At 32.7% G+C, this 17189-nt stretch overlaps 2 protein-coding genes across 4 annotated transcripts in view; both read right to left on the bottom strand.

Annotated features, from left to right (window-relative positions):
• The window catches only part of LOC145304115 (uncharacterized), a 15876-nt gene extending 14467 nt beyond the window's left edge, over positions 1 to 1409 (bottom strand). The window contains exons 1-4 of the mRNA XM_080145873.1: positions 1358 to 1409; positions 973 to 1038; positions 530 to 575; positions 80 to 143 (exon numbers count right to left, since the gene is read on the bottom strand). Coding sequence (XP_080001999.1) covers positions 80 to 143; positions 530 to 575; positions 973 to 1038; positions 1358 to 1396 — 215 coding nt within the window. The 5' untranslated portion in view covers positions 1397 to 1409. The remainder of the gene's footprint in view (positions 1 to 79; positions 144 to 529; positions 576 to 972; positions 1039 to 1357) is intronic.
• On the bottom strand, positions 1404 to 17189 carry mRpL39 (mitochondrial ribosomal protein L39). 3 transcript variants are annotated; one of them, XR_013873982.1, is made up of 14 exons: positions 17093 to 17189; positions 16509 to 16574; positions 16116 to 16183; positions 15527 to 15590; positions 15021 to 15121; positions 14516 to 14584; positions 14169 to 14276; positions 13564 to 13624; positions 12527 to 12652; positions 3753 to 3800; positions 2913 to 3038; positions 2260 to 2344; positions 1771 to 1880; positions 1404 to 1539 (listed from the first exon to the last, which is right to left on the bottom strand). XR_013873982.1 is itself a non-coding variant. In XM_080145874.1 (13 exons), exons 1-13 carry the CDS (start codon positions 17183 to 17185, stop codon positions 1846 to 1848), a joined length of 1050 nt encoding a protein of 349 aa, XP_080002000.1. In that variant the 5' UTR covers positions 17186 to 17189; the 3' UTR covers positions 1404 to 1845. The 3 variants fall into 3 exon arrangements, 1 of the variants encoding a protein (XP_080002000.1); XR_013873983.1 differs by having other exon boundaries at positions 1404 to 1523; XM_080145874.1 differs by having other exon boundaries at positions 1404 to 1880.

Below are 17189 nucleotides of genomic sequence, written 5' to 3'. Positions count from 1 at the left end.
CATAATTTTGGACAATATTAATACTTAAAATAAGAAGACTTTAGTACCTAATCATTTTCTTATTTAAGGAATAATTTACCTTAGTTTATTTAATAACATCTCTACAGATTCTAGAAGGGCAGCACAACTAACGCATATACTTCCTAAAAATTATCTATCTTTTAATATCATTGCTTTTAATATAGATTTTTAGATCTGGGCGAAAATAAAAAAGCTTTGCCTTTCAAAAGCTCCCTACCGAAGTAGGTACCAAAGATGCTAAACATGGAAAAATGTTTTTCTTTCCATAACCTGGGAATTTTTTTTTAAAATAAAAAACCTTTCAGGTCAAAGAAAACCTCCATGGAACGCCCCATTACCAAAAAATGTGACACACACAGACAAACTTTTTGAAGACCACTGTTTTGGTGGCCCTAGGGCCAAACAAATGATAGGGAAACATTTTGAATTGGTGGAAACTGCCTAATGGCTAATTGACCTTCATTTCGAATTAAAAATAGTTGTTATTATTAACTTAAAAATGCCTCACCTGATTCCAGGACACAAATAACATTCTTTTCATTTTCTTCCAATAACTGAAGAAAAAAAAATAAAATAACATTAGGTATCTTCAAATTATAAAAAATTTTGTCTTAGGATTCCAATGCTTTAAATTACAAAAATCATTTATGGCACAATTTTAGGCAAATTAATGTTCCTTTCTCATTGGGCTGTCTATTACCGAGAAAATACCTATTTAAATAAAATTTTCCAATTTGTTGGTTTAGCAACTTTGGGGACTTATATTGAATTTTGATTGGTTGCTTTATTGAGTTGAGTGTCCAAATGTTTTGACCGTCAATTGTAATCTACAGAAAAAGTAATTTTGTGTCTTATTAGTTGTGATGTACATCAAATTATCGGCCATTGTCTTATCCCTTTATATCCCAGTAAAAAATGAAAATAACAAGAATAAAATTATGCAAAATAAACCTGGTGAATGACAGAAGTATAGTTGGACCCAAATATTGTTGTGTCTAACAGGCAAGGACTTTGGTCCTACAAAAATAACAAACTTTAAAAATATGATTGTCGGCATTCATATGTAGCGAAACTGATAACAAATATAACACATCAAGAAAATTTAGACACTTATCTCTAAAAGCAGCCAAGAAAACCGAATTCGTTAAGAGAATTCTCTGCTTGTTCATTACGTAATGAATTTTGAGGCGGAATACAGAAATGATGCTCTGCGTAATGGTCATGAGATTCTTAAAAAAAGAAAAATAAGAGGTCACTCAGAGCATTACAGAGATTCAAAGTGGGAGGAAGTATATCTTATTGGTCTGGCGAATCTAGACACAAAAAACTTTCCTACCGTTAATTTACTACCACACAAACTGCACAAAGTTAACATTTTAAGGTCTGAAATGGAAAAAAGTAATTAGAAAATGACAAATAAGTTATCCAAGGGCAAAGTAAAAAAGAAAACCTTTGAAAAAAGCTACTTTATAAGAGCTAACAATTGGTAGATAATTTAGGTGCTTTCACACAAAGTGCCTTGTAGAGCAATGAACCCCCAACCTTTATTTTTTAAATTTAAATAAATTAAGAGGAGGGCGGTAGTTTTTCTATTTTTGTTTATTACTTAGGTCAGTTTAGGTTTGTTTATATTGGATACTGAAGTCCCGCAGTGTTTAAGCACCGCAGGGGTTAGGCAAAGAATGAAAACTACCCCTCCTTATTTTTAATTAAAGGTGAGGGGGAGTGTAATCAGGGCTCAATAGGCACTTTGTGTGAAATCATATTTTTTTAGCAAACAGAGCAAAGTTTATTGAACAAATGTATATGATGTAGCTTGATGACTTAGGCAGGCTGGGCAGTGTTCAATGATGAGAGACCTGTAAAAAAAATAAAGTAAATATTATATGTACACCATAAAACATCGCCTTAAAAATATTTTATAAAAAAAATCCTGTTTCTGTCTTAAAAGTTGCCTTCAAATTAGGATTCTTTCTTGATATGACTATAGCATCTCTATAATTACATGTTAGATGTGATTATAGAGATGTTTGTGCTTTATTGCCCTAGTTAGTTTATAATAGTTATTACTCGAATCGTATTATTAACATCTTTCCGTGGATATGAAAAGTATTATATTTTTTTGTTGAATTTGTATTAAAATCCCCTCCCTTCTGTAGGTATGAAACTTTAAAATATCTAAATCTATCACTATATAAAATGTGTTATGTTTAATGTATATTCTATATTATTACGTACCTGCCATATTTATTCTGGTAGCACGTTCCTCCAACGCGCTGAATGCCACATGATTCAAATGAATTCCTTTCGGTAGAGCAACTCCCTAAAATAAATATATGTATTAAAGTGAAGGAAAAGGAAAAGAGAGGGGGGAAACAGGTTTTAAGAATTCCAAGATATATAATAACTCCAACTTCTGTCATCGGTTTTTTAGTCCTTTCTATGGCTAGGAACGAGATATTTTGCAAGAAAAACATGTACACGATCCTATAAATATCACTCTGACCAAGGACATCCAAGCCTTTGTTAAGGGGGTAAAATGAGGCTATCAAAGGATCGAGGGGAGTATCGAGGGGAGTAAAATGAGGGGCTTCAAACTTTGAGAGGGGAAAGCACCTATTTACCCCCACCTCCATCCCATTAGAACTCTATGCTTCTTACATTAGAGAAAAACACTAGAGGGAAAAAGGGTTAAATAACTGTATTTCCATATCGCAATGACCCATTGCTGACTCTCAATTGGGTCTTTAAAAATCAACCAATAGTCTATGGAACAAGTAGCAGAAAATAATTTGCTAGCAGACGAAAAGGGTCATTAAAAAGGGGGGGGGGGAGTAATTATCTGGATAGATTTCTATACTATAGATCTGATTTTTTGACCCTTTGTTTACCTGGAACCTGTACATGGGTGTACCATCTACAGTAATCTTGTGGGCAGCAGGAATTGTACACCTTCGTCCCAGGAATCCTGTGTTGCCGATCATAGGCCCGCCAGATATGTCTACATAGTCGCCAATCTATCAAAGAAACGATTTATGATTACTTTGAGGCTAAGCAAAGACTATAAATGACACTAGTACCCAAAGTTTTAATGTATTTGTTAGCTCAAAAACATTGGTTACTTTTTATTCATTGGTTGGTTGCAGCTTTTACCAACAACAAAATTAATTTGAAAAAAATCACGAAACGATTTTAATCTGTCGTTACGGGGCAACACTTAGTAGAATTAATTGACGACCTTTTTATCTCCCCCCCAAATTTATTTTAGTTTTATTTCCCTTGTTGGCTACCTACACATTATTTATTGGTTTGTTCCCAAAATTTACAACCAATAATTTTAATCTATGCATTAGGTTGGTCGTTTTATATCATAACTAGCGGCTTCGCCCCTAGAAGCCTCTAGGGACACGTAAAATTGTTTCTTTTCAATCTATTTTAAAATCCGCTATAAACCAAAAAATTATTTTTTTAGCCGATAGATGGTGTTAGTTATGAATTTAGCTAATTGTATAAATGTCCGCAGTGCGGCGTTTTTTTTATTTTTGTCGATTTCTCTGGGGAGAGTGGTGGTACCCTCCCCAAAATAGTTATAAACCTTCCTGGGACCTATAAGAAGCTACCCTGTTAAGGAGAACCCGATCGATTCAGCGGTTAGCGAGATCCTTCGGTACAGCCTGACAAACAGACAAACATCCTGTTACTTTATTATAGGGATTAAAAAAATAACCTACCCGATACAAAGTTATCTTGTCATTATAGTTGTCAGCAATGCTTGGAATCTAAAATATATCCTAAATTAATTAGGGTTGGCAATCCAAATCCGAAATCCGCCATTCAAATGTCCGTCTGTCCGTCTTAGTTTGGGGGAAACGTGATTTTCTCGGCTCCTATAAAAGATTAAAGGCTGAAATTTTTTGACAACATTCTCATTATTAAGGAGCACAATTAACTATAAAACATCAATGGCGGTAGGACCGCTTTTTAGCAGGTTTTAGGCTATTTTTGTATTTTTCATATTTTTCTCCATATCTTTGGTGTTTATGGTCCGATTTTCAAAATTTTTTCAGTTATTGTATCAAAATTAAATTTCCTGTCGTTTCAAGAAAACAACTATGACGGTCAGACTCCCTTTAAGCAGGTTTTAGGCTATTTTTGTAATTTCACATTTTTCTCCATACCTTTGGTGTTTATGGCCCGATTTTCAAAGTTTTCAGTTAAAGATATCAAAATTAAATTTCCTGTCGTTTCAACAAAAAAAAAACATCAATGGCGGTCAGACTGCCTTTTTGCAGGTTTTTGGCTATTTCTATATTTTTCACACTTTTCCTCATATCTTTGGTGTTTATGGTCCGTTTTTTAAAATTTTTGTAGTTAGAAATATCAAAATTAAATTTCCCGTTGTTTATAGCATCCAGTATGTAATTTAATTTGTTATAGTACTGAAATATAAATATTAAGAAATTTTAAAAACAAATTTTGAAAAGGTTTCGTGATTCTTTTCCTAATATACATGCTTTTGACAACTAATATCTAAATTCTTATTAAATTGTTTGTGCTTCGCTACTTATGGATGTTGTCATCCTTGTTTTTATACTTTTGCAGCTAATAAAAAAGTTTATTTGAAATGTGACAGAAAAAAAGTATTTTATTGTTTCTTAACTACAAGTCAAATAGTGGGTAGCACCAAAGTTTTTTTGTATTTTATTTTCATAAAACAGTCGTTAGTTGTTAAAAGACAGGCTTATTTTTGTTTTTTAAAAGTCATCTAAAAACCATTTTTAGTACCGAAATGTCTGTCTGTCCGTATGTCTTAGTTTCTCGGCTCCTATAAAAGATAAAAGGCTGAAATTTTTTGACAACATTTCCATTATTAAGGAGCACAATTAACTATAAAACATCAATGGCGGTAGGACCGCTTTTAGCAGGTTTTAGGCTATTTTTACATTTTTCACATTTTTCTCCATATCTTTGGTGTTTATGGTCCGATTTCCAAAATTTTTTCAGTTATAGTATAAAAATTAAATTTCCTGTCGTTAAAAGAAAACAACTATGACGGTCAGACTGCTTTTAAGCAGGTTTTAGGCTATTTTTGTATTTTTCACATTTTTCTCCATATCTTTGGTGTTTATGGTCCGATTTCCAAATTTTTTAAAGTTATAGTATCAAAATAAATTTTCTGTCGTTTCAAGAAAACATCAATGGCGGTCAGACTGCCTTTTTGCAGATTTTTAGCTATTTTCATATTTTTCACATTTTCCACATATCTTTGGTGTTTATGGTCCAATTTTTTAAATTTTTGTAGTTAAAAATATCAAAGTCAAATTTCAAATTTTGTGATTTTTTCCCTAATATATATGCTTTTGCCAACTAATCTTTGAATTCTTTTACATATTTTTTTTTGCTTTGCTGCTTATGGATGTTGTCATCCTTGTTTTTTAAAAGAACTAATACTAATAACTAAGTAGAATTTTATTATGTCATCCTTTACTTAACGAAGAGCCATCTTTAATACAAAGTAGCTTGATGTTTGTCAGTCTGTCTGTCCCTTAAGATCTCGATAACCACTGAACCGATAGGTCTACTCTTCAGGGAATATATCTACTGGTCCTTTGGTGGTTTTAAGCTATTTTCTTGGGGGATGAGACACCCCCAACCCAACCCCCAAAAACATCCCCCTCAATTTTTTTAGGCAGTTATTTTAAAAAAATTTTTATTACCTCTTGGGGCAAACCCCCTAGAGGCTAGGGGCGAAAACGCTAGTAAATAGATAAAGTATATTAAAGATTAGCAATGATTAAACAAATAACCCTATTGATTCAAAAAGTTTTTAAACAATCAACATTCAAAATTATTACTTTTCAAGATTGCATTAAAGTTACCACAAACACTAATATATTACAACTAATATAAAAGTAAAACAAAAACAATAAAATTTCCCCCCTTCATGGCTGTAGGTTTTACCCTCTTGGGGGTAATATACTATTATTTTCTTGGTTCCCTTTGGTTTAAAACCCTTTCCCTCTCATGCACAGAGTTATAAAATAATATAAAATAAAAGGTGTTTTTAAAAAATGAAATAAGATTTTTAGTCTAAATTAGCGAATTGTAAACAAAGTTATTTTGATTTTCAGTATGACTTTGAAACCGATTAATATTCGCTGGATAATGACCGGTTCCCGGCCATACTAAAAAATCATGTATAGCATCGCGTATTACAGACAATTTTCTATGAATAATAACAAAAAAATCATAAAATTAACAAGGATGACATCATTCATAAGTAGCGAAGCACCAAATATTGTGGATGGGAATACGTAGAAGTAGATTTAAAGTGTATTTATTAAAATCAAGAATAGATTTATTGGAGAAAATAAACACAAAACCTTGTTTTATTTTGTATGATGAAGACGGTTAAAGTAAATTACATACTAGATGCACATAAAAATGGGAAAAAATATTTTGAAACTTTTAATGCAAAAAAGTTTTTAAATTGAACAAAACATACCAAAGATATGGGGAATTAAGACAAACATATAAAAATTGCCAAAATCCTGCTAAAAGGCAGTTTGGCCGCCATTGTTTCTTTTCTTAAAACGCCAGAAATTTAATTTTAGTATCTTTAACTGAAATTTTTTTGAAAATTGGACCATAAACACCAAAGATATGCGTAAAAATGTGAAAAATATAAAAATAGCCAAAAACCTGCAAAAAGGCAGTCTGACTGTCATTGTTGTTTTCTTCAAGCGACAGGAAATTTAATTTTAATACCTTTAACTGAAAAAAATTCGAAAATCGGACCATAAACACCAAAGATATGGGGAAAAATGTGAAAAATATAAAAATAGCCAAAAACCTGCAAAAAGGCAGTCTGACTGTCATTGTTGTTTCTTCAAATGACGGGAAATTTAATTTTAATATCTTGGACTGAAATAATTTTGAAAATCGGACCATAAACACCAAAGATATGGAGAAAATTTGGAAAATATAAAAAATAGCCTAAAACCTGCTGAAAAGCAGTCCGACCGCCATTGATGTTTTATAGTTAATTGTGCTCCTTAATAATGGGAATGTTGTCAAAAAATTTCAGCTCTCTATCTTTTATAGGAGCCGAGAAAATCACGTTTCCCCCAATTCATTAATTACGGACGGACAGACGGACGGACATTGTGAATTATAGAGTAGCCTCGCTACTAAAAACAAGTTGTGTTAGCCCGGGCCTAAATGAATTAAAAATAGTTCATCATCAGGAATAACTATTTTACTTCCAACTTTTCCGCAAATCAATTTAGAAATTTTCAAGTGTGTCCACAAATCAAAACAAACAAGGATAACGACACTCATAAAAGCAAAGCTCAACAAATCAAATGGACCAAATTGTCACCGGAATTATCATGCCAAGTTTGAAATGGATAGGACAATATGCCTAAATCTGAGTTAGATCTATCACTTAATGTAAAAAAAAGCTTTACTCTTAAAAATATTTTTTTGATCAATCTGACAAAGAAAAAATTTGCTGTTTTGTAAGAAAAGTATTTTATTCCTATATTTGTCTCAGCGATACCAACCCTTTACTTTTAAAGGGATTACACTAAAGTTATGAAAATATATAGTTTGTATAATGATATTTTAGAAAGTTAATTTTTAAGTATAAAATACCATGAGAAAAATTTGGAATAAATCAAAAGCATTTCAAGTTAAAAAGGATTTTAGTTTGTATTAAATCAGATTCAGTGCAAATTAGTTTCAACGACTGTACTAAATCACATATGCCCCAACATTCCCACTAGACAATTGTAAAATCATGATCAAAAAAAGTTAGGTATAGTCTCTTTTGTGGCAACGTCTCTAAGGGGCGGTTCGTCATATTCAAAAAGTAGCTTTTAATAAGCTCATTTAAGTTAGGTCAGGTTATTGCCCCGCAGGGGCTAGAAATAGGGGAAAAGCTACTGTGAAAATACGACGAAATGCCCCTTAAGAGGCCACAAAAGGGACCATACCCCGAAAATCAATGGAAAAAATAAACAACTAAAATCATATTTAACAGGAAATTTTAGATGCTTTCCCTACAAGTATATTTTAGACTTGAACCCCCCCCCCACTCCTTAATTTTGAACTAAATGAAAAAAACACCAAAGCTAAATTTCTGGATTTTCCATATTTTAATTTTGTGACGCCACTGCTTTTTGTGAATACCTCTACCTCTACAAGCATTGCAGCAGTGTTATAAAAAGTTGACTGTAGTATGATAAATCTATTATAACATCCGTAAGGGGGGGGGGGGGGGGAAGTTTTGACACATTTGCGTAAACAGGGAGTATAGGCTTTATCTTTGGACTGAGAGGATAGGTTATTAGGGATAAAATCATTCTTATATGATGAATTTTCCCAAGTTTTAAGATTTTTTGGATAGGCCTCCAGGTTCCGGAGCTCCAGGCCTCCAGGTCCTCTCTGTACAGGTAAAAATAAAAAAAATAATTTTTTTTTGAACAGTTAGAAGTCAACCTATAAAACAAAATATGCATATTTTTGAATGTTATTCACATATTAGTAGAAAAAAATGCATATTTTGTTTCATAAGTTGACTTCTAACTCTTCAAAAAAAAAATTTTTTTTTTCATTTTTACCTGTACAGAGAGGACCTGGAGGCCTGGAGCTCCGGAACCTGGAGGCCTATCCAAAAAATCTTAAAACTTGGGAAAATTCATCATATAAGAATGATTTTATCCCTAATAACCTATACTCTCAGTCCAAAGATAAAGCCTATACTCCCTGTTTACGCAAATGTTTCAAAACTTGCCCCCCCCTTGTTCATATTCTTAAATTCCCATTCTTTCATAGCTTTTGAAGGATCCTTAATACGAAATCATGTCAAAATTTCTGCATTTTTAATGTGCAAAGTACAAATCACACAAATAATAAAAATAGGTTGTCTTATTATCAGGGATCTTAGGGGACAACACTTGCCGCATTAATTACGAGATGGTTGCATTAACCCCCCCCCCCCCCTCCTATTGTTTATAAAAGTGAACCTAAAAACTCTAAGTTTCTTATTTTATAATATAACTAACTAATTTCTAAACAAATGAAATGATTCAAGCCTTTAAAACTAGCAGACATTCTTGCTTACTTGTAGAGAAGAATTGCTATAATAACTAATATATACAAATACATTTTACAGTGTGTCAATTTGTTGGGGATTTTAATTTTTGAATTTAGCTTGTAAATAATACAAATTTTCCCTTTTCTTGAAACGGAGCAAAACAAGTTATATAAAATACTTGTAAGTTTTTGATTGATATTAGTTTTATCCTACTTGAAAATTAAAAACAAAATATCTTTGATTGATTAGTGACACCTAATGTAACAAGGAAATTTACATCCATAAAAGCGCAGCTCAGTTAATCGTAAAAACGAGCATTGAAGCACTTTAAATATATTTAAGAAACGGATTATCATTTGGAAAATTAAACAAAATAATGCAGAAAAAAATCATGGAAGAAAAGTGGAGTGAGTTATATAGCAGATGTTCAGTTAAAAAAAAGAAAAAATGGAGAGAATAAGGGATAAACCATAAAACCTTTTAACGAAAATAAGTATTTATGCTTTTATAAGTATCACAAACAGATCTATAGTATAGATGTATATACAGACAACTACCTCTCTTCCTTTTTCAACGACCTTCTTCGTCTGCTTCTAAATTATTTTCTGCTACTTGGCTGTGTTAATATAAGCGACACCATTGGTTGATTTTCAATGACCCAATAGAAAGGTTACTCCAGGTGGTTGTGATGGGGAGATACAGATATTTAACCCTTTCTCCCTCTAGTGTTTTACTCTAATGTATTACCGACGGACCAAAAAAAATTATATATAGGATGCTCATCAGTATTTTGTATCTTCACCAAAGTTTCAGCTGTCTGAAAAGTATATTTTCCTCAAAGTGTTTTATTAGGACTGGTGGACGTACTGACAAAGTAAATTATAGAGTAGCTTCGCTACCAATAAAAAAAACAACTTTTATGGCGGCTGACAAGCCCTTTATGAAAACTATTAAAAGAAAAAAATGTAGAACAAAAACATGTCTAAGAATTATTGACAGTTTCTAGTCACCTACAGGGACAAAGTGATAAGACAATGTAAAAAAATCATTTTAGAATTATTTTCAAGCTACTGATAAATAAAAAGCGGGTGTGACACTTTTTGAAACAAAACTAAAAGAACCGCCGCTATTGCCGAATTATTTTTGGCGGGAAACGGCGATAGAAGCGATTTCACCAACTTTTTCTTCACAGTTCCATATTATACCTCTTTAAATCGACTGTCATTCCAAATTTCAGTGCTGTAACTCATTTTTAAGTTGAATTCCTGCAGTTTTGATTTCAAAAAAAGTGTCACAACCGCCCCCTCCCTTTAGAAATTTTTATAAGAAGGAAGACTTAGTTATTCAAATATCCTGCCATTGCTCTATCCCTGTAACCATGTTAAGCTGTAATATAGAATTCCCACTTTCTTCAATTGATTTTCAAGACAAATAAAGTTCCAAATATTGAAATATATATTTGTCATAAATTAATAACTAGGAATATATTTATAAATCAAGTCTTTATTTGAAATGACTTTGTCGTTTATCTAGCAAATTTTTTATTATGTTTAACGTCGAAAACAAAAATTTGTAGTCAAAGCTAGGCTATTCCAAATTTAGACTTAATAAAATAAATAAACCTACTAAAATAAAACTTAACAAGATAGTTACTATAAACCTACTATTCTATAAAAAGCTAAAGATCTTATGATTGGTGTAATGGATATGTGATCTTTTAGATGTTTCGGGATGGTTTTTGGCTATTTTCTACCCTCCCACTAGACGCTCTTAGCTTCATTTACAGCTACTTAATTCATTTGCAGGCAGGTATGAAACTATTAAACAAACAAGGATTACAACATCCATAAAAGCAAAGCACGACAAATCAGACTGACAAACCAACATTGACAAATATAAAGTAATAAAACATTCAATATTCAAGTTATTTAGCAGTCTAAACAAAATTAAGTGAAAGTCTATTCCACAATACAAACGTTCTGAGAATATTTGTAGAGTTGCTGTGTTTTCTAACTGTTATAGGAATCCACGAAGAGTTTTAATCAATAGGACAATTCTAACGTGTCTGGATTAACGAAAAGAGCCATCCGTTAGGTACGAACTGATCCTATTTATAGAAAAGCTTCGCTTTTAATAAGTTTTTCCAGCTGGGATTTAAAGAAATTGTGATTAATTAAACTTAATCATATGTTTAAGTTTATGCAGGGGATTATGTGTCAGTTTAGTTATTAAACTTTTTTTAGAAAAAAGGGATAGGTTTCTTGGATAGTTAAAAAGGGAGGATTTTATTCAATAGCTTAAAAAATAGATGTAATTCATAAAAGGCAAAATTGTATTAAGTGAATTATTTTTTACCGTCTTAATGTTGACGGGAATAGAAGAAAAATATAAAAGTAACTGGATGTCTATGTATAAAATGCGAAGGATCTGGCTAAACGCTGAACCGATATGGTTCTCCTTAACATTTTTACAACTGATATGGGGAGGGGGGGTATCTTCACCCTTACAAGAGAAAACATCCTCTGTAGAAAACACTCCCCCTCCCCCCAAAAAACTTAGTTAGTCTCAAAGTTTTCTCCAAAATAATAGTCTATATATCCATGGGAATCTAAAAAGGGTCAGTACAGCAATTAAAGTTTTCTAACAAAATATTTGATTTTGCCAGTCATTTATTATCTAAAAGTTGCTTCACACAAGGGTTGGGCCGGATATCCGGTAATTTGCCGGATATCGAACGTTGGCCGGATATCCGGCATAACCCTACCTAGCCTTTTGGGGATTGCGGGTGGAAGGTTAGAAAAGAGCCTAAAATTCCACATGAATACATTTTAAGGTATTTTGGAGATCTTAAGTCTCTGACAAAAAATCTTAATACTATGAATTAAAGGAGGAATGGTAGCGGTGCTAATCAACAAATAGGAATGGCGGTTTGTCTGTTAAAAAGTTCCCGTATTGGCATCAACATGCATAACATACCAGAGAGAGAGAGAGAGAGAGAGAGGACACTGGGCTGTTTATTATGCTAGTTCCCAAAATTTATAACAACATTTTCTTATTCGTTGGCTTAACAACTTTGGGAAAATTAGTGAATTTTGATTGGTTGGATCATTAAGTTGATTGTTTAGATGTTTCAACCACTAATTTTAACCTACTGAAGGGGTAATTTTGTGTATCATTGGGGATGTACATAAATTTATCGGCCTTTTTCTCATCCCTTTAGATCCCTCATATATAACATAAACTAGTTGAGAACAGTATAACATAGTTTACTGTTCTTTTTAAAAACAATTTGCGCTAAATAATAAAAATCAAAGGTTCGAAAATTATGAAATGATTAAATCAGCAACTTTTTATCTTCATATTCGAGGACATCCAATAAATCTTAACAACCTAACATTAATTTACCTGTTTTGACTTGTATTGATTCTCTTGGAACATATCACTGGCCAATTCTGCCGAGACAACCAGTCTTTCAAAATTTAGCTTCTGTTCAGCCAATTTGTGCATCAGACTTGAAAATACGCGTAGCTCCTGAAGATAAATGTATTATTATTAGGGTTTGGCAGGATTACCGGCCATTCTCAATATCCGGCCGGACAGCGGAAATTGAAACTATCCGGATATCGGATATCCGGCTGATTTCAAATGCCAGATATCCGGTAATTTGCCGGATATTCGGCGTTGGCCAGATATCCGGCCTAACCCTTTGTATTATTGTACTATATGCATCAATCCGCAAAAAAATAGGTAGTCGATTTCACACAAAGTACCCTGTTGAGCAATGATACTCCACTTTTTTCTAAATTGATAAAAGGGGGATCAGAATGTCAGGTTAGGTTAGGAATAACCCCCGCGAGATTAAGTCCCAACGCAGCAGAGGTTAGGCAAAGAAAAGAAAAACTATAAATATTGCCTTCTTATTTTCAATTTATTTCAGAAATGGGGGGGGGGGGGGATTCTTGCTCATCCTGATAGTAAAACCTTTCAAAAGGGGAATTGTTTCATGCCATGCAAAGATCTAACGAAAAATAGTAATCTTAACTAATTTGATAATTGCAGTAGTCTTGACTTTAAAATGACATTTGACTCATATAAAAAAGAGAGCTACGAATCCGAATAGGTAATTTTCACTGAATACAGGCCTGTTCTGAACGGCATTTTATTTTCGTATCCACCGCCAACAGATCTTGGACAACATAGCCTCAGGATATTTACTTAAGGAAAATAGCCTCAACTGTTAATAATGATGAACAGTGTTCGGCAGTTGCGCCTGTTTCTGCAGTAGGAACCATTTTCAACGTCTTTAGTTATGACGCGGTGTTGGCCAGAGATTTGAACCTATTACCTTCCCGACGACGAGCAGATGCGCTCCTTGTTAAGCCACGGTCGCGGGTTAAAAATTTTTTTTTTAACAACACTAAAATCCTTAAACATATAAATACCTCTCCAGATGGAGTCCATTCGTGGCCACATTTCAAATCTACATCAGCAACAAAACTTCCACTAAAATAAGTAGTCTTAGTGTGTTTTAAAAAATAATACTAAATACCTATGTATATCTGGCTAATATTTCTTTTAAAACAAGAAACTATTGTTAAGAAAATAGTTATACAGTGTTATAATTGGAGAAAATCTTTAAACTTAAACTTTATTTAACCCAACCAAGTCTTTAGGAAATTAGTTTATTGAACTGTTTATTAGGTATAAGTTAGTTCCCGAGTGTAAGTGTTCATACCTTTCAACCAATAATTATAATCTACAAAAGAGTAATTGTGTTAGTAATCAGAGTAAACGTATCTAAATTCATCGACCATTGTCTTATATTCCCTAAGATCGGACCCTAAATATAATGGAATTGTTGGGTCATTGAAAGAAAACGTACTTTCACAGTAGCTTTTTAAAGGTTATTTTAGGTAAGGTTAAATAAATGTTAATGATTGCCCCGCAGGGGCTAGGAATAGGAGAAAAGCTACTATGAAAATACGAAGAAACCCGCAACCTCGTTTTCTTTCAATGATCAGAATTATTTAATCAAAATATTGTTTACCTGGCAACATTGGGTGCTGGAAAGCTGTGCAGTTCCACCAGGATGTCCTCTTTGAATGCCAGGTCCAGAACTGCACTCAGCATAAAGGAACAAGACCGCCAGAATGCCCTAAAATCAAGTTCTATTATTTTGCTCTCGTGTAAATTGTAAAAGCTGTTTTGCTCCTAATCTCTAGTGGAGGTCGTAGGAAATCTTAGATAGATTCTTTAAAAAATTAGGGTCGCTGCATCGCTGGTGAGGCAAAATTGTTTTTGTGAAAAATCTTCCAAAATCACATATCTTAAAATTTCCTTTAAAAAAATCTACGAATCAAATTATAAAAAAATGTTCGAATGATAAAATCTTACCTATTAAGATGAAAAGGGTCCTTATCGTGAAAATGAACCAGCTTTAAAGTTGAATCTTCTTCTAGAGGTCTAAAATAGAGATTTATTATGTAAAAAAATCAAGAAAATCATAATTATAAAACAATTTGCTAATTCATAGGACCTTTTTAATGAAAAAAAAACAGTTTATGTTGTCTTAGGAATCTCTACATCAAAAATTCAGATATTCTCTTTTAAAACAGCAGTAAAAATAAAATTATTTGAAAGAAATAAAGAAAAGAAAGTAAACGAAAACATTAAAAATATTAGAGTTATAGACTGAACACAATTTTAGAACAACTTCGATGCTTTCCCTCATAGTGCCTGCTAAGCATACAACCCCCCTCCCCTTATTTTAATATAAATAAAAATTTATCTATAGGGTTATTTTTTCTTTATGATAAAATATTTTAAAGTAAATAGTGCTCCCTAGAAACTTAGAGGGAAACAACCATAGCCTTGTATTATAACTCCATGATTTTATTACCTGTGCATGTCCCAAAACTGACCGTTGACAATAGCGAGTGCTGACCTGTCCATCAACATTTCTCCCATGTGCTGGCATGCATTGTAAGGTGTTGACATACCCTAAACAAGTAAGATGTCAAAACTAACAGCCAACAATAATCCTTATATAAAAGTAACAGGATGTCTATTTGTCTGTTTTTTTTTCCAAAGGATCTCGCTAACCGCTGAACCGATATAATTCTCCCTTTCAGTGTAGCTTTTCAAAAGTCCTGGGAAAGTTTATAACTATTTTAAGGGTGGGTACCACCATCCTCCCAAGAGAAATCACTCTTATAAAAAATTACCACCCCCACCATAATTTTAAAACTTTAAAACTAAAATTGAAAGGCGGTGGGAAAGTTGACTCAGCCCTTCCCCTAGAAAACATTAAAATAAATTTAGTAAGTGTTTTTCCTAGTAAAATATCATAGTCTTCAAAGCTAATATTTTCCTAAAAAGAAATCAATGATAGAAAAAGCTACATACCTTGTTCAAGTAAAGTAAAACATTTTCTGGTACTCCCTCATACTGAACTTCTATCTTGTCAATTCTAAACAAGAACGATTAAATTAACAGAAGAAATCATAAAAGCATTAAAGGAGGTGTTAATTTCCCCCCTTTTTTTATCCTTTCCCCCCTTGCAAAACCATGTGCACACCACAACTACATGTAAGCTTGTGAAATTAACAGCTAGATTATTAAAAAAAAAGGACAATTTTTGTGTATAAGTAGAGCAACATAATCAATCTGTCACAGAACAGTAAATTAGGGTTGGGCCGGATATCCGGCCATTTTTAATATCTGGCCGGATACCAAATATTAATACCATCCGGATACCGAATATCCGGCTGATTTCTAATGCCAGAGATCCGGCAGGATATCCGATAGTTTTCTGGATATCCAGCGTTAGCCAAATATCCGGCCCAACCTACACTTGTGGTATATTCAGTAAATGTCTGGAAAGATTCTAAAATTCCGATACTTGATATATCAAACAAAAAAAACCACAGTCTTGGCGGCTGCGACTTGGCCGTCGGTATTTTCAATATAAGATGGGTTTGTCAAAAAGATTAACCTTGGAATTAAGTTGAGTTGTCTCTTCTTCTCATCATCAAACATTTTACTTCTTTTCTCTCTAATACTCTAAAATAAGCATTTTATTTAAATTTGAAGTATTAAAAAAATTATACCAGCTGTTACCTACTACCTACTGAATTCGAAAAATAATATTTGGTAGTTTCAGCTGCTTTTTTCGTGATTTTGTAGTATAAACGAACTTTTTATTTGCCCCAAAATACCATTTTAGATTTACACTAAAAAAGTCCGTTAAAACCATCTAAAGTTTATCTAATTTTTTTAAATATTATTTTTTAATAGTTAAAAATAGCAGGAATAATCAGAATTACATATTAAGTAATTGGAGAAAGATCAAATTATCGTCCATTGCCCTATCCCTGGTAATAATCACCTGATTTGTATTATGGAAAGTTGCGGTCATCTGTCTAGATACTTGGTGAACATATCGATTTCTTGTCTAAATAAAAAAAAATCCAATAAATATACCTAACAATGTCCCTAAGGTTCCTTGAGGGAAAATGGGATCAGAGAAGAAGGCATTTATAAACTTTTGATTTTATTTTTTATTCAATGTAAAAACAAAACTTTTTTTTGTAAATTATGCGGAACATTTTTTTCTAATGGCGATTTTTCTAGAAGAAGCTTCACTGTAAAGGAGAACCATATTCGTCCAGTGGTTAACAAAATCTCCTTCCATTGAGGAAAATAAAAATGGAAATGGAAGCTGAGTCATGAAAAATAAAAATAAACTTTATGTAGATCATGGAAAGAAGACGAAGTTTCGGGTTTCGTCGCATTTTCATAGTAGCTTTTCTCCTATTTCTGCGGGGGGCTCTACCCTGCGGGGCAATCATCAACACCTACCTAAACTAAATTAACCTAAAATATCCTTTCAAAAGCTACTGTGAAAATGCAATGAAACCCGCAACTTCGTTTTCTTTCCATGACCCCATTATGTTTATCATATTATCTTACCATGTCTATGAAAACAGCTTTAGATTTTTGAGATTTTTGGAATAAATTACTGCAAACTAATGCTTCTCGTAACACAGACATATTTTTATACATTTTT

Source organism: Acartia tonsa, chromosome 13 (assembly GCF_053477335.1).
Source record: "Acartia tonsa isolate MP-2025a chromosome 13, ASM5347733v1, whole genome shotgun sequence".
NCBI classification, from domain to species: Eukaryota; Metazoa; Arthropoda; class Copepoda; order Calanoida; family Acartiidae; genus Acartia; species Acartia tonsa.
Note: the sequence above shows the minus strand (reverse complement) of the source record. Positions and strands in the feature narration are given on the sequence as shown.

Excerpts from the sequence above, each read along its gene's own strand:
- mRpL39 (XM_080145874.1), bottom strand. The coding sequence starts at position 17,185 with ATGTATAAAAATATGTCTGTGTTACGAGAAGCATTAGTTTGCAGTAAT. Across the intron at positions 16,575-17,092 it reads AAGCTGTTTTCATAGACATG|ACAAGAAATCGATATGTTCA; the intron begins GTAAGATAATAT and ends TTTTTTATTTAG. Across the intron at positions 14,277-14,515 it reads GACCCTTTTCATCTTAATAG|GGCATTCTGGCGGTCTTGTT; the intron begins GTAAGATTTTAT and ends ACTTGATTTTAG.